General features: G+C 42.4%; 1 protein-coding gene across 2 annotated transcripts in view; it reads right to left on the minus strand.

Annotated features, from left to right (window-relative positions):
- c5.2.L (complement C5, gene 2 L homeolog) overlaps nucleotides 1–24,517 on the minus strand; it is a 42,817-nt gene that overhangs the window by 9,236 nt on the left and 9,064 nt on the right. Inside the window, exons 12-41 of one of the 2 annotated variants that reach the window (XM_041572358.1) lie at nucleotides 24,079–24,282; nucleotides 22,147–22,356; nucleotides 21,880–22,029; nucleotides 21,412–21,541; nucleotides 20,680–20,748; nucleotides 19,953–20,165; nucleotides 19,567–19,654; nucleotides 19,309–19,391; nucleotides 19,066–19,205; nucleotides 17,969–18,184; nucleotides 17,806–17,866; nucleotides 17,357–17,446; nucleotides 16,977–17,189; nucleotides 16,739–16,814; nucleotides 16,322–16,481; nucleotides 14,975–15,070; nucleotides 13,983–14,160; nucleotides 13,519–13,724; nucleotides 11,821–11,973; nucleotides 11,586–11,648; nucleotides 10,628–10,706; nucleotides 8,616–8,682; nucleotides 8,419–8,518; nucleotides 8,235–8,309; nucleotides 8,018–8,123; nucleotides 6,741–6,827; nucleotides 6,420–6,509; nucleotides 5,018–5,101; nucleotides 4,690–4,828; nucleotides 4,042–4,456 (exon numbers count right to left, since the gene is read on the minus strand). In XM_041572358.1, coding sequence (XP_041428292.1) covers nucleotides 4,327–4,456; nucleotides 4,690–4,828; nucleotides 5,018–5,101; nucleotides 6,420–6,509; nucleotides 6,741–6,827; nucleotides 8,018–8,123; nucleotides 8,235–8,309; nucleotides 8,419–8,518; nucleotides 8,616–8,682; nucleotides 10,628–10,706; nucleotides 11,586–11,648; nucleotides 11,821–11,973; nucleotides 13,519–13,724; nucleotides 13,983–14,160; nucleotides 14,975–15,070; nucleotides 16,322–16,481; nucleotides 16,739–16,814; nucleotides 16,977–17,189; nucleotides 17,357–17,446; nucleotides 17,806–17,866; nucleotides 17,969–18,184; nucleotides 19,066–19,205; nucleotides 19,309–19,391; nucleotides 19,567–19,654; nucleotides 19,953–20,165; nucleotides 20,680–20,748; nucleotides 21,412–21,541; nucleotides 21,880–22,029; nucleotides 22,147–22,356; nucleotides 24,079–24,282 — 3,756 coding nt within the window. In that variant the 3' untranslated portion in view covers nucleotides 4,042–4,326. Of the gene's footprint in view, nucleotides 1–4,041; nucleotides 4,457–4,689; nucleotides 4,829–5,017; nucleotides 5,102–6,419; nucleotides 6,510–6,740; nucleotides 6,828–8,017; nucleotides 8,124–8,234; nucleotides 8,310–8,418; nucleotides 8,519–8,615; nucleotides 8,683–10,627; nucleotides 10,707–11,585; nucleotides 11,649–11,820; nucleotides 11,974–13,518; nucleotides 13,725–13,982; nucleotides 14,161–14,974; nucleotides 15,071–16,321; nucleotides 16,482–16,738; nucleotides 16,815–16,976; nucleotides 17,190–17,356; nucleotides 17,447–17,805; nucleotides 17,867–17,968; nucleotides 18,185–19,065; nucleotides 19,206–19,308; nucleotides 19,392–19,566; nucleotides 19,655–19,952; nucleotides 20,166–20,679; nucleotides 20,749–21,411; nucleotides 21,542–21,879; nucleotides 22,030–22,146; nucleotides 22,357–24,078; nucleotides 24,283–24,517 lie in introns of those variants that run through there. The other variant, XM_041572359.1, reaches the window with a different exon arrangement.

Here is a 24,517-nt window from a genome sequence, read left to right on the forward strand (position 1 = left end):
GAGAGTAGAGGAAAGAGAGGACCATGTTCCAACATCTAGTGGAACCTTCCCTGAAGAGCAGAGGAAAGTGAGGACCATGTTTCAACTTCTAGTGGAACCTTTCATGAAGAACGGAGGAAAGAGTGGACCATGTTCCAACATCTAGTGGAACCATACCAGGAGAGTAGAGGAAAGAGAGGACCATGTTCCAACATCTAGTGGAACCTTCCCTTAAGAGTAGCGGAAAGTGAGGACCATGTTTCAACATCTAGCGGAACCTTCCCAGGAGAGTAGAGGAAAGAGAGGACCATGTTCCAACATCTAGTAGAATCTTCCCTGAAGAGCAGAGGAAAGTGAGGACCATGTTTCAACATCTAGTGGAACCTTTCATGAAGAACGGAGGAAAGAGAGGACCATGTCCCAACATCTAGTGGAACCATAACAGGAGAGCAGAGGAAAGAGAGGACCATGTTCCAATATCTAGTGGAACATTCCCTGAAGAGCAGAGGAAAGTGACAAATGTTCCAACATCTAGTGTAACCTTCCATGAAGAATGGAGGAAAGAGAGGACCATGTTCCAACATCTAGTGGAACCTTCCATGAAGAATGGAGGAAAGAGAGGACCATGTTCCAACATCTAGTGGAACCTTCCATGAAGAATGGAGGAAAGAGAGGACCATGTTCCAACATCTAGTGGAACCTTCCCTGAAGAATAAAGGACTGTATTCATATTAAACCCCTTCAGTTTGGGAGTTTGGGAATGCGATGTTGGGGGGGCAGGAATCCCCATACTTTTGGTCATACTGTATGTAGTATATGCAGAATTTTCAACAATTATAGAACATATCATAAATGAAGACAATTTTTCAAACTTCACACTAACATCTGGTTGACTAGTTGGGACAACACTGCTTTCTGATGGTTTCATGGGTGGGTTTGCCGTCTTTAGCTGGGTTGCATATGGTCCTGATGACCCGCCTTTAGGAATGTACCAAGTATAGGGCTAAAATTCTTCTATTATGGAGACCATAATCCACTGTGTGTATGGACTGGAGTAAGAGTAAAGACCACCCCTTAAGGGACAACATGGGAAACCATCTTGTGTCCATATCTCAAATGGCAGCAATCTAAAAAGCATAAAGCGGTGGGTTTCATGCTAATCTAGCCCGGCTTTTGTTCATGGGCTTGTAAAACGGCCGCCCACTAAATCCAATAAATGTTTTAAAAAGGGGGAAGGAATTTCCCGTAAATTTTATAGGGGGAAAAAAAAGCTTTTGGTGAAACCTTGGGAAAGTATTTTTCTAACAAATAAAAGAATAAAGGGCAAAGAAGATGAATTCTGTGGGGGGAATTCTGTGGAGCCCTATGGGGCCATTGTAATAACAAGAACCTGAGATGAAAATGTCTTTGAGCAAGGTGTTCTGTCATTCTCCTTTATAAATGAATCCGCATGGCAGCTCCCGCCCTGCCTTTGTATATCTGAAACGTGCAAAGCTCCATCATGATGTAACGGAGACTTGAACCACACGACAGGAGCCAAAGAGAAGTCGGTGTCTATATTCTTAGCAAGACATTAGTCGTCTGTTAGTTGTGGTTTTGTGTACAGTTATTTCATTCTGGGAAATGGAAATAAGAAGCATTTACTCGGAGGAAGGAAGCTGATTGGATGTTATAGGACTATGATGTCATTGTCTAATGAGTAACGTGAGTGCAGGAGAGAAGGCACTGGCTTTCATGGACTTTTAGGAATATTGTATCTAATAATGTGCAGATCCCCTCTGCACCCTACACACAGCCATGTGCTCTGTTTTTATTCTATAAGGGATAATGTACCCCCTACTGTAAATGATAAGGATATTAGAAGTCACTGAGGGGTTGTTCTGTGACCATATAAAGGCACAAGGCTGCAGGCTGAGTTATACAGGGAACTCTGAGTATCACTCATGTATTATAAGGGATAATGTACCCCCTACTGTAAATGATAAGGATATTAGAAGTCACTGAGGGGTTGTTCTGTGACCATATAAAGGCACAAGGCTGCAGGCTGAGTTATACAGGGAACTCTGAGTATCACTCATGTATTATAAGGGATAATGTACCCCCTACTGTAAATGATAAGGATATTAGAAGTCACTGAGGGGTTGTTCTGTGACCATATAAAGGCACAAGGCTGCAGGCTGAGTTATACAGGGAACTCTGAGTATCACTCATGTATTATAAGGGATAATGTACCCCCTACTGTAAATGATAAGGATATTAGAAGTCACTGAGGGGTTGTTCTGTGACCATATAAAGGCACAAGGCTGCAGGCTGAGTTATACAGGGAACTCTGAGTATCACTCATGTATTATAAGGGATAATGTACCCCCTACTGTAAATGATAAGGATATTAGAAGTCACTGAGGGGTTGTTCTGTGACCATATAAAGGCACAAGACTGCAGGCTGAGTTATACAGGGAACTCTGAGTATCACTCATGTATTATAAGGGATAATGTACCCCCTACTGTAAATGATAAGGATTTTCACAGCAATCACTGTGTTGCCAGTAGTAGCCAAGCTGTCTTGCAGGAATGCTATTGGCTACTAAACCATGCCTCTTCTTTTAGTTATATTTATACAAACCCAATGTATTATTCTTACATTTCATCCAAGTAACATTCCATTTGTTCTAACCCATTTCCTCCAGATGAAATGTGATCCAATCCCAGCCGGACTCTTCCCAATAGAAGGAACAAGTCAGTTTAACTGGAGCCAGAACTAAGCAGTTTTGCCTTTCTGAACCCATTTCAGCCATAAAAAAAGACAAAATAATGATTGAAAAACGATATTTGTCATGGCCATTAGGGCAGTTTCACCAGGACAGATATTTTCCATGGGTTAATGACGAGGCCCCCTGCTGGGATCCCACCCTCGCCTCGCTGGACAAATATTAACCTGTAGCACTCGGGATTGGACGGCCTCAGGCTCACAGCACTTTCTGTAGCAGAATATTCACTGGCCGGGGAAATAAACGTATTCCTTTGTCCAATCAGCTGGACTTCTTCTGTTTGCCTAAATCCTCTATAAAAGCTACAGGTAACCGTGTGGTGTTTAACTCTAAAATGTCAGGAATAGGGATCCATATAAATACCAGAACCCTCGATTTTATAGGTTCACTTTTATCTGGGCCACTATGTCATTCTGTCTATCTATCTATCTGTCCATCTATCTATCTATCATCTCTCTCATCACTATCTTTATCTATCTATCTATCTATCTATCTATCTATCTATCTATCTATCTATCTATCTATCTATCTATCTATCATCTGTCTATTATCTATCTGTCTGTCTGTCTCTCTCTCTCCCTCTCTCTCTCTCTCTCTCTCTCTCTCTCTCTCTCCCTCTCTTTGCCTATCTATCTCATCTATCTGTCTGTCTATCTCTTTGCCTGTCTCTTTGTCATCTGAGACTGTCTATACTTCTATCATCTGTCCGTCCATTTATTCATCTGTTTGTTGATCTATCCGTCTATCTATCTATCTGTCTATCTATCTCTCTGTCACTATCTATCTATCTATCTATCTCTCTCACTATCTATCTATCTGTCTGTCTGTCTGTCTGTCTGTCTGTCTGTCTGTCTGTCTGTCTGTCTGTCTGTCTGTCTGTCTGTCTATCTATCTATCTATCTCTATCTCTCTCTCTCTTTGCCTATCTATCTCATCTATCTATCTGTCTATCTATCTCTCTCTCTGCCTGTCTATCGCTTTGCCTGTCTCTTTGTCATCTGAGACTGTCTATACTTATTCATCTGTTTGTTGATCTATCCGTCTATCTATCTATCTGTCTATCTATCTCTCTGTCACTCTCTATCTCTCTCTCTCTCTCTCTCTCTCTCTATCTATCCATCTATCCATCTCTCTCTCTCTCTCTCTGTCTTTCATTTGTTGGGCCTATAGTGTAAGTAGGGTGGGAGACTAGGGGTGCCACATTAAATCAGTGTGTCAGTCTATTAAGGCTCAGGCACATGTGTTGTGGTTGGACAGTCAGTGAGCACATGGAAAGGAGCAGTGGTGAGAGATATTTAGTATATAGTTCTTTATTTCTCATAGGACATATACAGTGTATAATTAACAACCACATAGGGGGCTTTAACCCTTTAGACCCTTTGATGTATTGTGTGGAGAGTATGTAGTGCAGCACAATTAGTAAAATCCAGGGCCTTGGCACGTTGGCATGTTATTAGCAGAGCCATTGGGATAGTGAGACGGGGGCCACTAACAGTTCTGTCATGGCTGCCCCCTCCCTGCACTCACTGGCACATGAGCAAGAAGATTTCTTTATACCACGTGCAGAATGGGAGCCAAACTAACAGCGATCAAACAGCATCTTATCTGAGAATTCCGATAAAGTGTCTATGAACTGCTCACAGGCTGCCGTGTTACAGGCCGGGGGCCACCATTCCACCCACGTGTCTGAGTCCAGTGCATATTCATATCTGAAACAGTACAGCAATGGGGATTCAATAAATATTCCAAATCTGCAAACACTTAAAGGTACACAGTACCTATACACAGTCTCTGTTTCCCCATACAAATATACAGAGAAGGAATGTTCTGGGCACACAGAACACTGTAAGCTTCAGACAGTGAATAACAGCTACTCACATCTCAACAGGAATATTTATATAATCAGAATGTAAAGCAGGAGATGGGTTGTTACGTTACTTACAGGAACTCAAAGCCAATTCTGATCTGAATTCCTTCTTTTCCCATGATAAGGTAGTGCTCCCCTTGGTCTATCTCGATGTCTGTGCACGTCTTCTTCTTAATGAACTTCACTTCTTTTTTGGCCTTTACAAAGTCGCCACCTAGGGGTCAGTAAAAACATTTACCTGACATATAAGGGCTGCTCTGCAATATCATTAAAGGGGAACTACACCCAAAAACAAACTTTTTGCCTAATGAAAGATAATATTATTCTAAGCAACTTCCCAAGACAGGGGTAGAAGTGCAGATGGTTTTGATGCTTCTGACTTTCCGTACTGGCTTAACCTCACCTTTCTTATATATGTCTTGAATGGATGCCGTGTATTTAATAAAATCTCCATCTTCCACAGAGGAAATCACCAAAACATTGTACGCTGTCAATGTAAAAGAGAAATGTCAAGCTGATGAATCATTTGGGTTTTAACTGGGAATTATTCTCCAGTCCATGATTCTGTTGGACCTTCCATATTTCTTACATAAGCCTATAGGGAACCTATTACTTATAGCAACAAACTGCTGTGAAAGGGGGAGCCTTAGTACACGTACAGGATCCGGTATCAGGAAACCCGTTATCCAGAAAGAGCTGAATTACGGGAAGGTTGTCTCCCATAGTCACCTTTGTAATCAAATAATCAAAATGTAAAAACATATTTACAATAAACAATCTCATTGGGTTTATATAATAGTTGAATAACGTTTCGCAGACTTAAAGGGGTTGTTCACCTTTAAATTAACTTTAAGTAGGATGTAGAGAGGGATATTCTGAGAAAATTTGCAATTGGTCTTCTTTTTTTTAAGATTTTTATTCAGCAGCTCTCCAGCTTGCAATTTCCACAGTCAGGTTGGTAGGCCCCAAATTCCCCTAGCAACCATGCACTGATGTGAATAAGATACTGGAATATGAATAGGAGAGGCCTGAATAGAAAGCTGAGTAATAAAAAAGTATAAATAACAATACATTTGTAGCCTTACAGAGCATTTGTTTTTTTATATGGGGTCAGTGACCCCCATTTGAAAGCTGGGAAGAGTCAGAAGAAAAAAAGGCAAATAATTAAAAAACTATAAAAGATAAATAATGATGACCAATTGAAATTGTCATTTATCAAGTTATCATTCTGTAACATACTAAAAGTTAACTTAAAGGCGAACCACTGCTTTAAATGGGTAGTTCATCTTTTAATGAATTTTCAGTATGATGTAGAGCCTGATATTCTGAGATGATTTGCAATTGGTCTTAGTTTTTTTTTAAATTATTTAGCTGCTTATTCAGCAGCTTTTCAGTTTGCAATTTCAGCAATCGGGTTACCCTGGCAATCTTGTATTGATTTGAATAAGAGACTGGAATATGAATAAGAGAGAGTCTGAATAGAAAGATGAGTAATAAAAAGTAGCAATAATAATACATTTGTAACCTTACAGGGTCAGTGACCCCTATCTGAAAGCTGGAAAGAGTCAGAAGAAGAAGACAAATAATTAAAAAAATATATATAAAAAAGAAAAAAATGAAGGCCAGTTTAAAGCTGGTTAGAATTAACTCAAAGGTGAACTGCCCCTTTAAAGAATGGAGATCCAAATTACGGAAAGATCCGTCATCTGCAAAACCCCAGGTCCTGAGCGTTCTGGATAACAGGTCCCATACCTGTATAAGGTTTTTTGTTGGGCCCTAAGAGGCCCAGTCTGAGACAATCTCACCATAAGTAACATCGGCCTTGCATGCGACTTCTCTCCTGGCGTTGGCAGTAATGGAAGTATCGATTTTCCTTTGTGCCGTGGGACAGGTGGCTGCAGAACGTTGAAGAAAATGTTACTAAGAGACGTTTAAAAGGGAACCCCAAACTGAAGAATGGAAAGCGAGCACTGTCTCTTTAAATACAAATAATCCTAAAGGAGAACTGTCATTATAACCTGGATATATTTATATATATATATCTATTTCTTTATTGTGCAGCCCATAATATTAGGATTTGTATTTCTTCCTCCAAATCTCTGTAGAAATCTTTGAGTGGACGTTACCTTGGATGCATTTACACTTGTCCCCGGTGCAAAGTTTCTCTAGGTTGTTGGTAGTGAGCGGGTTGAAGAAGGTCGTGCACTCTTCCTCTGCAGAAACGAAAATGTGCCATTAGAAAGTAATGTGAGGTGACTCAGTGTTTAGTTAGGGCCTTGCTGGGGTCTTAGGTTTCATTCCAGCCAGGGCACTGAGTCTGTATGTTCTCCCCAAGTCTGTGTGATAGGGACCTTAGATTGTAAGCTCACTGGGGCCGGCACTGATGGGAATGTGATAGAGGTCCTAGACTGTAAGCTCCACCAGGGCAGGGACTGATCAGAATGTGATAGGGACCTTAGATTGTAAACTCACTGGGGCAGGGACTGATCAGAATGTGATAGGGACCTTAGATTGTAAGCTCACTGGGGCAGGGACTGATGGGTATCTGATTGGGACCTTAGATTGTAAGCCCTACTGGGGCAGGGACTGATGGGAATGTGATAGGGACCTTAGATTGTAAACTCACTGGGGCAGGGACTGATGGGAATGTGATAGGGACCTTAGATTGTAAGCTCACTGGGGCAGGCACTGATGGGAATGTGATAGGGACCTTAGACTGTAAGCTCACTGGGGCAGGGACTGATGGGAATGTGATAGAGGTCCTAGACTGTAAGCTCCACCAGGGCAGGGACTGATGAGAATGTGATAGGGACCTTAGATTGTAAACTCACTAAGGCAGGGACTGATAGGAATGTGATAGGGACATTAGATTGTAAGCTCACTGGAACAGGGACTGATGGGAATTTGATAGGGACCTTAGATTGTAAACTCAATGGGACAGGGACTGATGGGAATGTGATTGGGACCTTAGATTGTAAGCTCCACTGCGACAGGTACTGATGGGAATGTGATAGGGAACTTAGATTGTAAACTCACTGGTACAGGGACTGATGGGAATGTGATAGGGACCTTAGATTGTAAGCTCCACTGCGACAGGTACTGATGGGAATGTGATAGGGAACTTAGATTGTAAACTCACTGGTACAGGGACTGATGGGAATGTGATAGGTACCTTAGATTGTAAGCTCACTGGTACAGGGACTGATGAGAATATGATAGGGAACTTAGATTGTAAGATCACTGGGGCAGGGACTGATGAGAATGATATATAATTCTGTACAGCACTTGGGATATGTCAGAACTATATATATATATATATATATATATATATATATATATCTAAATAAGGGATAATAATGTAATGATGGCGTCTGCATCTCATGTTTTAAAAGTCACAACTTACCCGGCGCATGAAATTCATAAACACTGAAAATCCCCGGGCTTAACACGGCCACTTTAAACTGCTCCCACGCCAGCAAAGTGACGCAGACGTATTCGTCGGATGGGATCTGCGGCAGAAAATCCATTTAATGACTTGAGTAACACTGGGGGGGGGGGAGTTGTAGTTCAGCAGCTGTATGTGGGCAACGGGTCAAAGTATCAAGATCAAAAAAAATTACCCCATCGAAATGCAGCATGACTTTTCCATTCTCCAGATCATAAGCGGTGACGAACTGATCCACCCTCTGCATCAGCTGCAAAAATGTACATTGATAAAAATACAGAATTAGAGAATCGGGTGCAACAGGGGCCTTGTGCCTATACTTTTTTGTGATTGGCTGCAGTGAATATGGATACGGTTACCTCTTCTAATTCGTTCTCATCGACGGTTAAGCCTGTAACCATGGTGATTTCCATTACAGCATGGCCGGATATAGACGGGTCGTTATCAGCAGCTTTATACCTAAAAGATAAACAAAGTGAAATGTGGGTTGTTGCAGTTATGCTATGTGGGCTAGCCAGTTCTTATCGGGCCCCTAAATCAACATGATGGACTTTACCTTGCACAGGCTTCCACGGGAATCACTCCGAACCTCTCCGAATCGAATATGGACTGTCTGGGCTTCCCTGCACGGGGCAGATACATGTCCAGTGTTAGAGGCTGAATACTGACAGTTTATTGCGCATTGTACATCAGATCAAACAGAGAATCAATGATTGATTAGAATAAAATTGAATCTGGCTCCCAGCTCTTAAGGACTCTGCTGCCCCTATGTGGCAGTTGGAGTCACTGTGTGTGTGGAGTTCATAACCTAACTGTCATTTTTGCAGAGATAAGACCCATTGGTGATGATTCCAACTGCCCACAATGGTGACCAGGGACCATTCCACGACTGTAGGCACAACTCATCCCTGGAAAAGCAACCATAGTCGTGGAATGGTCCCTGGTCACCATTATGGGCAGTTGGAATCATCACCAATGGGTCTTATCTCTGCAACATGACAGTTAGGTTATGAACAAAAATTCTAATGAGAATCAGATTATCAGCCTTGTTGGTCAATATAAGAATGCACTTTGTGCCGGTCAGCGTTTGTAGGCACAACTTATCCCTGGAAAAGCAATCATAAACGCTGACCGGCACAAAGTGCTTTCTCATATTGACCAACAAGGCTGATAATCTGATTCTCATTAGAATTTTTTTCCCCCTAAAGGCAACCTTGCCAAACAACCGGATCTCTCTCCCTAATATGTCTACCTTCAGGTGGGCGATATTGGGCTGATCCGATCATGGGCCTAACGATCGTCTCACAATGTTGACCATACAGGTGGTTGGATCAAGTACCACATTATCAAACCAATGTGGTCCTCGATCCGACAGGATTTTTAACCCTGCCCAATCGACATCCGCCTGACTTTTGGCCAGATATCGACCAGGGAAGCCCATCGGAGGACCCCATTTAATGCCCAGAAAGCTGCCAACTTAATCGGCAACTTATATCTGCTTGTGTATGGGGGCCTTAAAGGAGAATTTAAGCTTAACTAAAGAAGTAGCTAGAAATGTACATGATGTTTTGTGCTTCTGTACCAGCCCAAGGCAACCACAGCCCTTTAGCAGTAAAGATCTGTGTCTCCAAAGATGCCCCAGTAGCTCCCCATCTTCTTTTCTGCTGATTCACTGCACATGCTCTGTGCTGCTGTCACTTACTGAGCTTAGGGACTCACTCACAATATACAGTACACATAGAATAGAAATGTCACAATATAAGGCTGATTAGTAATTAATACAGATAATTACTACATGGCAGCACAGAAACCAGTGCAATTAGCATCAGAGTTTAATAATCAGCAAACCTGTAGCATCAGCTTATATTACAGCCAGGGAAGCTCATTTTCTGCTGAATAATTAGTGACGAGCCCTAAGCTTAGCTTCTCAACAGCCAATCAGAGCCCACTGAGCATGTGAGTGTCACAGACACTTTCCAAGATGGTGACCCCCTGTGACAAGTTTGAAGTCCTGGATCATTGCTGCTATTGACAAGCTGAAACTTTAGCCTCGTGCAATCAGTTCACTATATAAAGTATGGCATTTGTAGCCACATTAATTTTTAGGGTTTAGTTCTCCTTTAAGGGTGAAGACACACAGAGCTACTAGTAGCAGCTACTTGTTGTGGCTATAAAATGCCAAAAAATACCCTGCCATAGAGAATACTGAGGATTATCTCTGATAAAACACATTGGTTATGTAATAAAAGGCACTAGTTTTGCCCAGGGGTAGTAACCCCTAGCAGCCAATCAGCAGGTAGAATTTACTAGTCACCTGTTTAATTGCAAGAATCTTATTGGATGTCATGGGTTACTGCTCCAGGGCAAACTTAGCGACTTTTATTATATATAGGGGTTTGTGCCTTATATTACATATGGGGGTAGTATTTTAGCAAAGTAAATTTTTACTATTGTCTATTTAGTAGCGATGACAAGTAGCCGCTAGTAGTAGCTCGGTGTGTCTTCATCCTAAGACTCTTGGGCTCTTCTCTTTGGGTTAAAAAAGGTGAAAAAAATCAAATACTTAACAGTTCAGCTTTTTCCCAATTCTGAGATCAAACCGGCATTTTTCCTGCGGCGGGCTGATGATGTTGTAGACAGTCTGTACCTGTTGGAAAACACAGAGAGAGAGAGAAGCAGGTAAGTCTGGGTTATTGCAGGGCAATATGGCTAAAAAGGGACTAATTGGTTCATGCAGTGGGGATGAGCCCTCTGCCTGGGGATAAACCATTAGGGATAAACTTAGGGGTGATCCTGCCCCCCTTGCAGCCTGAGGTGGATTGTGCGACCCATAGACAGAGTCATCTGCATTTGGACACCCATCTGACCAGCTTAGTTTCAATTGGCTGATAGTAATGACTAACAACAAGTATCTGATCATTAGACAAAGTCCTCACCACTCTTAACTCTTCCCTTGTCATACAGTAGGGTCGGTCTTTAACCCTACCAGGAATGGGAATGAGGTGCTAAGCCCACTGATTAGGCTCTGCTGTTGGCTATAACGATGAGCGGTGGGAAACTCTTCTAAAAATGGTGCTGAAATTAAAGGAGTGGTTCAGTGAATAATTCAAAGCAACTTTTCAGTTGGTCTTTATTATTTATTTAATTTTTATCGTTTTTTCATTATTTGCCGTCTTCTTCTGACTCTTTCCAGCCTTCAAATTGCCCCATCTAAAAGCAAAGGCTACAAAGGTATTATTAATGCTACTCTTTATTACTCATCTTTCTATTCAGGCCTCTCCTATTCATAATTAAATCAACGCATGGTTGCTAGGGGAATTTGGACCCTAGCAACCAGATTGCTGAAACTGCCAACCGGAGAGCTGCTGAATAAAAAGCTAAAAAAATGCAAATAATAAAAAATGAAAACCAATTGCAAATCCCTATCTATACGGCACACTAAAGGTTAATTTAAAGGTGAACAACCCCTTTAATATGGCAACACAGGGTAAGAACAGAGAGGGAAGGAATAAAAGGCAAGACCTACATGCACTGAAGCAATCCCGTTGGCACTAGACGTGGATACGATGATATCTTCTGGAAGGGGCACCTAGATGAAAGACAAGTTAATGAGGATTAAAATAACCACAGACAATATTGGAACAGTGAGAGGGGGTGAAAGACTGATTGATGCGGTGGCTGCAAGTTGCACCTCAACGTTTATGTGGCTGCAATTTTGCTGAGGTTTTGGGCAAAAGGTTGCATTGTGGGTGTAGCCTTACCTCTTCTGGCCTCGTGAAAGACGATGTCTCTGTCAGTCTGTAATTCTTGAAGTCTCCAGATTTCTTGTAGGACACCTGGACACCCATGTTTAATGTGAGCTTCTTATCCACAATGGAAACCTCAGTCAGAGCTTCAAGGGCAATGGCTGTGTCCTGTTCCAGATACAAGTAATGAGACCAAACAATAGTTTCCTTCCAGTAACCTGCCTCAGTGACTTATTTGCCTCTTCAAAACTGGAAACACCCAAAACTGTTCCTGCTGAATTGTGCTTAGTACAGGGAATACCTAGTTTTATGGGATCTCTCTGTACAGACTATGAGCAAACTTAGGGACTGTTCCTGCTGAATTGTGCTTAGTACAGGGAATACCTATGCTGCCATAGTTTTATGGGATCTCTCTGTACAGACTATGAGCAAACTTAGGGACTGTTCCTGCTGAATTGTGCTTAGTACAGGGAATACCTATGCTGCCGTAGTTTTATGGGATCTCTCTGTACAGACTATGAGCAAACTTAGGGACTGTTCCTGCTGAATTGTGCTTAGTACAGGGAATACCTATGCTGCCGTAGTTTTATGGGATCTCTCTGTACAGACTATGAGCAAACTTAGGGGACTGTTCCTGCTGAATTGTGCTTAGTACAGGGAAATACCTATGCTGCCATAGTTTTATGGGATCTCTCTGTACAGACTATGAGCAAACTTAAGGGACTGTTCCTGCTGAATTGTGCTTAGTACAGGGGAATACCCCTATGCTGCCATAGTTTTATGGGATCTCTCTGTACAGACTATGAGCAAACTTAGGGGACTGTTCCTGCTGAATTGTGCTTAGTACAGGGGAATACCTATGCTGCCATAGTTTTATGGGATCTCTCTGTACAGACTATGAGCAAACTTAGGGGACTGTTCCTGCTGAATTGTGCTTAGTACAGGGGGAATACCTATGCTGCCATAGTTTATGGGATCTCTCTGTACAGACTATGAGCAAACTTAGGGACTGTTCCTGCTGAATTGTGCTTAGTACAGGGGAATACCTATGCTGCCATAGTTTTATGGGATCTCTCTGTAAAGACTATGAGCAAACTTAGGGACTGTTCCTGCTGAATTGTGCATAGTACAGGGGAATACCCCTATGCTGCCATAGTTTTATGGGATCTCTCTGTACAGACTATGAGCAAACTTAGGGACTGTTCCTGCTGAATTGTGCATAGTACAGGGGAATACCTATGCTGCCATAGTTTTATGGGATCTCTCTGTAAAGACTATGAGCAAACTTAGGGACTGTTCCTGCTGAATTGTGCATAGTACAGGGGAATACCCATGCTGCCATAGTTTTATGGGATCTCTCTGTACAGACTATGAGCAAACTTAGGGACTGTTCCTGCTGAATTGTGCATAGTACAGGGGAATACCTATGCTGTCATAGTTTTATGGGATCTCTCTGTACAGACTATGAGCAAACTTAGGGACCGTTCCTGCTGAATTGTGCTTAGTACAGAGGAATATCTATGCTGCCATAGTTTTATGGGATCTCTCTGTACAGTCTATGAGCAAACGTAGGGACTGTTCTGGCTGAATTGTGTTTAGTACAGGGGAATAAATATGCTGCCATAGTTTTATGGGATCTCTCTGTACAGACTATGAGCAAACTTAGGGGACTGTTCCTGCTGAATTGTGCTTAGTACAGGGGAATACAGGTACCTGGGTTGAGTAAAAGCCGCCGCCGTATCTCTGTTGCTCCTTCAGCCAGCGCACCACTGGGTTATAATAGTCTTTCAGTGCCAGTTTCAGGTACATGAGTAGAGCGTAGGCCGTTGTTTCCACCATGCGAGCGGTCTCAACACTTGGGGTGGTGGCATCCACTTTTTTGAGAGAATCTTTCCAGTATCGCTGAATAGGGAGATCGCCTAAAACAGAAAGCAGATTGTAACGCTAACAACCTTTCCTGCTTTAGTATTCAACGTCAACCAATGAGATGGCTGCTTTTATTACTGCAATATGCAATTAAAAGCTGATTGGCAGCTGCTGGTGGCCAATCACAGGCAACATTTTGATCCCCCTATGATCTCAAAGAGAAGGGATATGATTAGCTGTTGGAGTGGCCAAAGTTTCTGCCCCATTTGAACCTTCACTTGTTCTACACAAACACAATATATTCCACTGACCTGATTCGATGACGTAGGCTTCCCTTTCCAGGGCCCCTTTGACGTATCTCACACTGGCCAAAGACACGTCCCAACTTGCCAGGGCATAGCCCATGATAGCCAGAGTGAAGGTGCTCTTGGCTCTTCTGATGTTTTTAGACAAATACTCCTCGCTTCTTCTCAAACCCTCTTTCACTTCCTGAGACAAAAATATTTAGGAAGATTTCATTATAGTTATTCTAGAACTTACCATTTACTTTGAATAATCTTATTCTATCTTATTAAAAATATTAATAGAAACACCAGAGCTTAAAGGGATACTGTCGCAGGAAAACATGTTTTTTTTTTCCTTTTTAAGAAGCACCATTTAATAGTGCTGTGTAATTCTGCACTGAAATCCTGACATATTGTCAGTTTCCCAGGTGCCTCCAGCCATGTGATTGTGCTCTGATTAACTTCAGTCACTCTTTACTGCTCTACTGCAAGTTGGAGTGATATCATCCCCTTCCCTTCTCCTCCCCAGCAGCCAATCAACAGAACAATGGGCAACTAACCAGATAGCATCTACCTAAAATTGTGATATTGGTGTGGAGGCAGCCATCTCAGTGCTTTGTGCCTGATCTTGAGCTTTGAGACGGAACCAGCACTTCAGGATGGAACTGCTTTGAGACATTGTATTTTACCACAACATTGTATTATTCCACGACATGGGTTGTGCTCACTATCTCCAGCTAGTGGTAGACATGAGAATAGCACTAAGTTGAAAAAAACAGGTGGAGCTAGTGAGTGTGACCCATGTCGTGGTAAAATACAATGTCTCAAAGCAGTTCAATCCTGAAGTGCTGGCTCCTTCTCAAAGCTCAGGAGATACCGCCTCCACCCCAATATTACAGCTAAACCTAAACATCTAGGGGCAACTAATGCTTCTCCTTGCTCCAGCAAATGGAAAGCCTGGATAAAGGGAAACCTAAATGATGTGGAAAGTACTTACAGCAGCACAGAACTTAACTTACCTCCAGAGGGCACATGTGAAAGGATTTCTGAATCCCGATAAACACATAGGCTGTGAGATATAAGCTTCTTTCTTCTGATTCGCTGGGTACGGTGCCCTGTAAAGCCGTTGCATGGGATTAGTATTAGGATATTATTATGGGATGTTGTATATACAGACATATCAGAATTGTTTAACTTGGGCAATTGTTTGGGGGTGATGATGATGTTGCCAACTTTTTGCAAAGGGCCATACAGAAAGTAGGGGCTGTGAGGGGACCCGTTACCCAGATTACTAGGGTTTTCCAGATAAGGGATCTTTCCATAATTTGGCTCTTGATACCTTAAGGGTCAGGGCACACAGGCAGATTCGGGGAGATTAGTCGCCCGGCAACAAATCTCCTCCTCTTCGGGGTGACTAATCTCCCCGAACTGCCTCCCCACCGGCTAGAATGGAAATCGCTGGCGGGATGGCACTTGGAGCGATTCATTTTTCGAAGCTGCCCAAAGTTGCCTCAAGAGAAAGGCAGTTTGGTGAGAATAGTCGCCCCCCGAAGAAGAGGAGATGTGTCGCTGGGCAACTAATCACCCCGAATCTGCCTGTGTGCCCTGACCCTAAGACTACTAAGAAAATTAATTAGTTATATCTTCGCTGGGATCAAGAAATTTTTTCACCCCCAAGTCAACTGAACAAAGCACAGTTCAGCAGGAACAGCCCAGCTGAGCTTGCTTATTCCATATAACTCAGCACAGGCATTTGCTTAGCTCAAATCCCTGGAAAGTGAGAACATATAGTGGCCCATTAAAAGGAAAATGATTAAATATCCTCTCTTTGGGGTGTCGTCACAAAAACACAGGGCTCTGATCCAGCTGCTCCTGCTCTATAGACTGGTGTAAATCTAATGGGGGATATTAAGGGGGTGGTTTACTTTTAATATGTTATAGAATGGCTAATTCTAGGCAACTTTTCAATTGGCCTTCATTTTTTTTTTTTTATAGTTTTTGAATTATTTGCTTCTAACTCTTTCCAGGGGGTCACTGACCCCCATCTAAAAACAAACCGATGCTCTGTAAGGCTACTCATGTTACTGCTACTTTTTATTCCTCATCTTTCTATTCAGGCCTCTTCTATTTATATTCCAGTTTCTTGTTCAAATCAGTGCATGGTTGCTAGGGGAATTTGGACCCTAGCAACTGGATTGCTGCAATTGCAAACCGGAGAGCTGCTGAATAAAAAGCTAAATAACTCAAAAAAAGCAAATAATAAAAAATGAAAACCAATTGCTAATTGTCTCAGAATATCCCTCTCTACATCATACTAACGTTTAATTAAACGGTGAACAACCATGCGTGCGTTGCACCAGTCATACCTGCAGCTTCCCGGGTTGGTAGCCCGACTGGTCTATGAAAGAGCCGTCTCTCAGCTGGCATTTGTCCAGTAACCAGGTAATGCTGTTACACACCGACATTTTATTGACGTATACATATTTTTCCATCTCCCCAAAGATTTTCAAGGCAAAAGCAGTTAACCTGAGAAGACAGGAATATATGTTAAGTCTGTGTATCGGCAGTGCAGGAGATCATTTTTGGGGTTTCACTGAATACTAAATCCTCCAAAGAGGGTTCCTGAACAATATGCAGATAAAATTTAAGCCAACATGAAACCCTTGGCCTTTAATTATCCAGCCCTTTAAAGTGTCATAAAATTAAAAATTTTAAAATTTTAAAATTAAAAAATTAAAAGTAAAATCCAAACCCATTGATAGGCATCCCCAACGGTTACTCACCATGCACTTGGTTTCCCCTCCTTCCAAATACTATAGGAGAAATCTTTCCCTCTGAATGACAGGATACTGTTTACACCTTAAAAAATAAAACATAGGAAGATAATTAGATTGAAGGAGGATTTTGCTCCTTTGGTAAATTTGTAGAATGATGTATTTTGGTTGCTAACATTACTGTCCATAGCAACCAACCAGTGCTTCAACCAAACAACCTGGAAGATAAATGTTAATTTGCAATTACCATCCCTCATCTTTCTCTGCATGTCAATCTGTGCAGCCAAGATGTTGGTCCCCAACAGATCCCATCGCTTGTTCGTCTCCAGATAGTGGTACACGTAAAATATAGGGACCACCCTCATGAGCTCAGTCTCGGCGCTGCCCTTCGGGAGACTGACCAGGTAGTTGATTCCTTCGGATTTCACGACGGTGTTGATGACTTCACCCAGAATGTTTCCTGTTCATTGACAGAATGTGTTGAGGGATGTTATTAAAGGCAAAACAAATCCCTTAGAAAGACGAAAAAAATCCCTTAGAGAACACAAGCTAGAGGCCCCCAGGACCCCATCTGAAATGTCTAAAATTCTAAAAAAAAAAAATCAAAAAAAAAAAAAATCAAATTACCGCTAATAGATAGAATCCGGCTGACTTTTGATTTTGGCACAATGTTTGATGGGATTTTATAGCTTATTTCTTGACGTCTTCGTGCGACACCTGCAATAAATGAACAGACAGCCTTTATTATGGCATCACTACAACCACACAAAGTTCACTGGGTACTACTACTAGTCCCAGGGGTACACAGGAAACAAATGTTCACCCCAAATCTCCCCCTAACTGACCTTCAGACTGGGCCCCCTTAGCTCATAACAAGGTTACAGATATATAGAAACATTGGGGTGTCACCCTGCTATAGTTCCAGGGGTACTCAGGGTACAAATAAGAACTCGCCCCATATTTCACCATAATTCCCATTCAGTCAAGGTCTAGCCTATTCACTGCTTGAGAACCAATGGTGTCTGGGAAACAATATGGCAGCTCCCGTCCATACATATAATTATTAACATACATACCGCGAATGCCCTGGGGATCCAGTGTAAATCCCGCATTCCGTTCTTTCTTAATACCTTCTGGCTATATTAAGATAAAGTGCTACATTACTGACAATGCCATACATTCATGTTTAATTGACATATTGAGGATATATTTCCCCCGTTAGATATAACTGGTACTTACCACTACTCGTAATGTTTTCTTGACGGTCTCCTGGCTGGAAGAGCTGAGGGTGAAGGAGATAGGGTGGAGCCCCACTTCCAGGGGCAGGAGGCTGAAGGTAAAAGGGGTCAGTGATGTGGCGGAGAGGGTGTGTTTGTAACATTCTCTTGACCCACTCCTGGGGGATGTGTCACTGAACAGACAAATCTCTTTTCCCACCGACACCGTCACACAACCCTGCCATAAAGAAGTTATTAAACTGCTGAGTACAGCAAACATTACAAATTGAGTCCAACCCAGTTAAAGGTTCCTTGCTCCTCCCACTATGAGCTGCTGTTAGACCAGTCCACTTACATTAAGTTGCTAGCTCCTCCGTGTGATAACTTGGCCCACCCCTGTAAGCTGCCATTCTAGTCCAACCCACTGCTTGAGTCACAGACTTCCCACCCCCACTGCAAGTTTCCATTAGAGTGTTCTAGCCCAGTCCACTGCTTAAGTCACAACCTTCCCACTCCCCCTGCAAGTTTCAATTAGTGTTCTAGCTCAGCCCATTACTTGAGTCACAGACTTCCCAGTCCTCCCCTTTTTAGCAGCAATATGTGTGTTCTAGCCCAGTCCACTGCTTGAGTTGCAGACGTCCCACTCCCCCTGCAAGTTTCCATTAGAGTGTTCTAGCTAAGCCCACTGCTTGAGTCACAGACTTCCCAGTCCTCCCCATTTTAGCAGCAATATGAGTGTTCTAGCCCAGCCCACTGCTTGAGTCACAGACTTCCCACTCCAAGTTTCCATTAGAGTGTTCTAGCCAAGCCCACTGCTTGAGTCACAGACTTCCCACTCGCACTGCAAGTTTCTATTAGAGTGTTCTAGCCAAGCCCACTGCTTGAGTCACAGACTTCCCACTCCAAGTTTCCATTAGAGTGTTCTAGCCAAGCCCACTGCTTAAGTCACAAACTTCCCACTCCCACTGCAAGTTTCCATTGGAGTGTTCTAACCCAGCCTACTGCTTGAGTCACAGACTTCCCACTCCAAGTTTCCATTAGAGTGTTCTAGCCCAGCCCACTGCTTGAGTCACAGACTTCCCACTCCCACTGCAAGTACCCAGTGGTAACTCCACTTGCCTTAGCATCACTATTCCTGTAATTAAAGACCACAACTTTGATCTGGATCTGCTCCCCCCGCACAATGGAATACGGCAGCTGAACATCTATGAAGAAGTCTTTAAACGCCGTCACTTTGAACTGATCAGCCACGCAGAGACCTGGGAGGAAAGAAGGAGTAAAATACTGTCATTTCTGACTTTTACGACGTCTACCATGTTCCCCCCAAACAATAAAAGCCTCATTTATCCCCAGTCTACTTGCCTTTATCGGACATGCCGACGCCTTGAAATTCCCATGTGGTCAGAGAATCTGGAAGAGTCACCGATAACGTTTTCTCACCGCGACTACAGAGATCAGTTTTATAGGAAACAGGGGGGAAAAAGAGATTATTGGGGTTCCATTAAACTGCAGCTAACCAGTAATACACAGCTTTAGCTTTGTCACACCCACAATGTAATGTGATCCCACCCCTTTCCTGACCAACCACACCCAGAAAGAAAAAAAAGGTGAAATAATTACTTATCAAGCAAATGCTCCTCCCACATCCAGCTCTCTGGGAAGTAACTTCGGATCTGAGGTTCATCGATATCAAAAACAGTTCGGAGATCTGGAAGAAGTTGTATTAAACAAATGTTACGGGAAAAAACAGCGGAGAAAGGAAAATCAGAAAAAACAGCTTAAAGGGTAACTGTCATTGTGAGAAATAAATCGTCAGATCTATAGGTGAAACAGATTTAAAAAGCCTCCACTACATTTTGGGAGCATATTGATAACATTTAATAGGTTTGACAGTTTCCCTTTAAGAGCCAAAACAAACATTGTTTTACCATTGAAATGTTTACTGCAGAATGGTGATCAAGGATGGTCCTGACAAGGCCTCATAGGGATTTTCAACTGATACTTACACATTCTTCCCATTCCAACATCTTGGATTTGTGCGTCCATCTTTTCCTGTAGACTTTTTGCGAACAAGCAGCAAACTTCGAAAGCGTTGATGCACTTTTTGCTGTAACGTTTTGAGACTCTGTTGATTCCAGCTGCACAATCATTTTCGTCCCGAAAACATTTCACACCATCATAACAGCATTTCTTCATGTTTCTGTCTGTATATGTGCTGGCTGAAAGGAGAGAGAATACGATTTATCAAGTTTTAGGTCACTACATAATACTGTTACCATAATCTGACCCATTATATTAATGCTGTACTGTTTGTTACTTTATGAGCATGGCACAAGAATCTCAGCTGCCATAAAGCAGGACAGGACTGCTGCTTACAATGGGGATCAGATAGGATCTGTGCAGCCACTGGGACAGAATGCTCTGTTATACAGATAGCTAGAATCTCAGCTGCCATAAAGCAGGACAGGACTGCTGCTTACAATGGGGATCAGATAGGATCTGTGCAGCCACTGGGACAGAATGTTCTGTTATACAGATAGCTAGAATCTCAGCTGCCATAAAGCAGGACAGGACTGCTGCTTACAATGGGGATCAGATAGGATCTGTGCAGCCACTGGGACAGAATGTTCTGTTATACAGATAGCTAGAATCTCAGCTGCCATAAAGCAGGACAGGACTGCTGCGTAAATGTAAATATAAATTTGCTTAATTTTTTGAATTTACACCACTTACCTTTCTTGTCTACTTCATCTTTGAAATTAAACGACCGTTTAGGCCTTAAAACTTCATTGCACTTCAGTGCTAGAAAGGAAACATTAGTTACTTTATAATATACAGCTATAATACATTTAAGACAAATTAAAATCACATGTATAAAAAAAGAACCAAGGAAGGAATGTTCTGGGCACACAATAAGCTATACCCTCATACTGTACTGTCTAAGGGAATCAATATGGCACCTCCTCCTCCCATATGTATAAATACAAATATACAGAGAAGGAATGCTCTGGGCACACAATAAGCTATACCCTCATACTGTACTGTCTAAGGGAATCAATATGGCACCTCCTCCCATATGTATAAATACAAATATACAGAGAAGGAATGCTCTGGGCACACAATAAGCTATACCCTCATACTGTACTGTCTAAGGGAATCAATATGGCACCTCCTCCCATATGTATAAATACAAATATACAGAGAAGGAATGCTCTGGGCACACAATAAGCTATACCCTCATACTGTACTGTCTAAGGGAATCAATATGGCACCTCCTCCCATATGTATAAATACAAATATACAGAGAAGGAATGTTCTGGGCACACAATAAGCTATACCCTCATACTGTTCAGTCTAAGGGAATCAATATGGCACCTCCTCCTCCCATATGTATAAATACAAATATACAGAGAAGGAATGCTCTGGGCACATAATAAGCTATACCCTATTACTGCAAGTAGGTACCGTATTTTTGAGAAGCTTGTATGTTAGCATTAGTCAGGAATGTAAGGCCGGCCAGTCTAAATACATCCGCGTTGTTCTCCCCGGCTCCAGCCCCACAGCCGAGGTCACTCTCTTCGATCTTCCTTAGAACCTGCAGTAAATTGTACAAGCAGCATATTAGGCTGCAGTCAAATCTACTGGTGTGTATTATTTCTGCTGCTGGGGGGGGTGATATCACTTCAACTTGCAGCACAGCAGTAAAGAGTGACTGAAGTTTATCAAAGCACGTGATTGGGGGCAGCTGGGAAACTGACAATATGTCTAGCCCCATGTCAGATTTCAAAATTAAATATAAAAAAATCTGTTTGCTCTTTTGAGAAACGGATTTCAGTGCAGAATTCTGCTGGAGCAGCACTATTAACTGATGTGCTTTGAAAAAAACAGTATCCCTTTAAAATGCCAAATCAGAGACAGCGGGAAGGGCTTAACTGTTTCCAAAGGCCTCTGGAACCTTTTCCCCACGTCATATAGAGCCGTGTCGACTGCAGATAAGGCCACCAATGACTTTGGCAGAGCTGAAATCTTCAGGGAAAACGTCTGTCCAGGTTTCATGATATTTTCCCTTTTGGACAATTGCACCTAAAGGCCCGGGAAAGAGTTCCATTAAGAACATTGACTTAGACAGCGTTTATATCATAAGGAAAAGGCAACTATAATATATATTGCCGTGAAACAGCGACGAGACTTCATACTCACGCTTTGATGATTGACACAACTCTCCACCACATCCACCCAGATGGAGTCGGCAACCAGCTCAGCGGTGGCATCTCCAGTGACAATGTAGTAAACTAAGAGGCGCACAGAGGGAACCATATCTGCTGTTATGTGAAGGTTCAGGCTCTGAGAATTGGAACCCGGCACTCTTGGTACTGTTCCAAACTGTAATATCTTCCCCTTTGATATGACCTAATGCACAAAACATATAAAAACAATTATAAATATATATATATATATATATATATATATATATATATATATATACCGAATACCAAACCAAAACCCTAATTTGCATATGCTAATTAGTGGTGGGATTGGGAAAACATTTTTTACTTCCTTGTTTTGTGACAAAAAGTCACGCGATTTCCCTCCCTTAGGATTCGGTTCGGCTGGGCAGAAGGATTCAGCCGAATCCTGCTGAAAAAGGCCGAATCCTGAACGAATTCTGGATTTGGTGCATCCCTAATACATACATAATGTGCCACTGGAACAGAATGCTCTGTTATACAGATAACTAGAATCTCAGCTGCCATAAAGCAGGGCAGGACTGCTGCTTACAATGGGGATCAGATAGGATCTGTGCAGCCACTGGGACAGAATGTTCTGTTATACAGATAGCTAGAATCTCAGCTGCCATAAAGCAGGACAGGACTGCTGCTTACAATGGGGATCAGATAGGATCTGTGCAGCCACTGGGACAGAATGCTCTGTTATACAGATAGCTAGAATCTCAGCTGCCATAAAGCAGGACAGGACTGCTGCTTACACTGGGGATCAGATTGGATCTGTGCAGCCACTGGGACAGAATGTTCTGTTATACAGATAGCTAGAATCTCAGCTGCCATAAAGCAGGACAGGACTGCTGCTTACAATGGGGATCAGATAGGATCTGTGCAGCCACTGGGACAGAATGTTCTGTAATACAGATAAATAGAATCTCAGCTGGTGAAAATTTGGCAGCCTGACGTCATTTCGGCAGATTTACTAACGGTCGCTGGCGTAATTTCGCCAAGGAGAAAGACTCTGGCGCAACTTTGCACTCTAACGCCAGGCGAATTTTCGCTTTGGCGAAAGAGCGTTACTACGCAAAGTCACTAAGTTTTTGATTTTACTGACCGTTACCTCTTTCACCAGACTTGCCTTCACCACCTCAGACCAGGCGAAGTGCAATAGAGTAGATAGGAGCTCCTCAAAAAAAAAGTTGAACATTTTTCTAAGTCCCAAAAAACGCTGGCGTCTTTTCCTTTTCACAGGGTGATAGGCTCCTTCCCCCCTACATTTGCTAACATATGGCACCTAAACTAAACTGTGGGCACATGTGTAGGGCAATATAAGAACTCTATATAATTTTATCAAGGTTCCCGGGGTTGTGTAGTGTAATGTATTTGCTGCAACATATACGGCCATTGTACTTTAACTGCACGCCGTATGCAAATTAGGCAACGCTAGCGTAACTTCGAACTGCTGGCGTATTTTTTATTTATCATTCGCGTCCCTCCCAGACACATCATGCTTTTTATGTGATTCCTGCTTGATCTTCATCACATTACATTCTATCTTTGTCCTTTTCATTTTTTATGTCTATTTTCCTTGTGGGGCCAATTTGCTTTTTAGCTGATCCAACATTCCTTGTGCGGCAACGGGCTCTTAATGGTGGTGTGTATAGCAGCACAGATATGAGTTACACCTGTCCTTTACATACTGAATGTTCACTTCAGTGGCTAAAGTATTTGGGATCTGTTATCCAGAATGCTCGGGGCCTTGGATAATAGATCTTTCTGTAATTTGGATCTTCATGTCTACTAGAAAATCATATAAACATTAAATAAACCCAATAGGCCTCCCCGTAATTCGGAGCTTTCTGGATAACGGATCCCATACCTGTACTCTAGTCTGATTCTAAATACTCACCAGGTAGCTGTAATGATTCAGCTTGGCAATGTACGGGCTGTTAGGAACTAATTGGACATTTAGGAAGTTGTTGACATGCAGAACTTCTCTTTCTCTGGCCCAGTTAATATACAGATAACTCTTGGTAAGCGACTGGTAAGAAACTGCCACGTGAGTAGCTGTCGCCTGGTTTTCCTCTGGGAGGCTGCTATCGTCTGTCTTTATCTGCAAATATACAAAAAACAAATGAGGGAACCGGTACAAGCTGTTGTGTGAAATATCAGAGGAAATCATCTCTGCTCAATGCAGCACAGCATCACAAGACTTTCATTGGCTCACTAAGTTAATTTTCAGCCGACTGTGGCTGAAATGAGCAGCAGGCGGCGCTGTTGCTTCGTTTAAAAGCTGTTGATATCTAGAAAACGAATAAAGAGCACCCTGTGCGATTATCTTTTAAAGC

The sequence above is a fragment of the Xenopus laevis genome, chromosome 8L (genome assembly GCF_017654675.1).
Source record: "Xenopus laevis strain J_2021 chromosome 8L, Xenopus_laevis_v10.1, whole genome shotgun sequence".
Lineage (NCBI taxonomy): Eukaryota > Metazoa > Chordata > Amphibia > Anura > Pipidae > Xenopus > Xenopus laevis.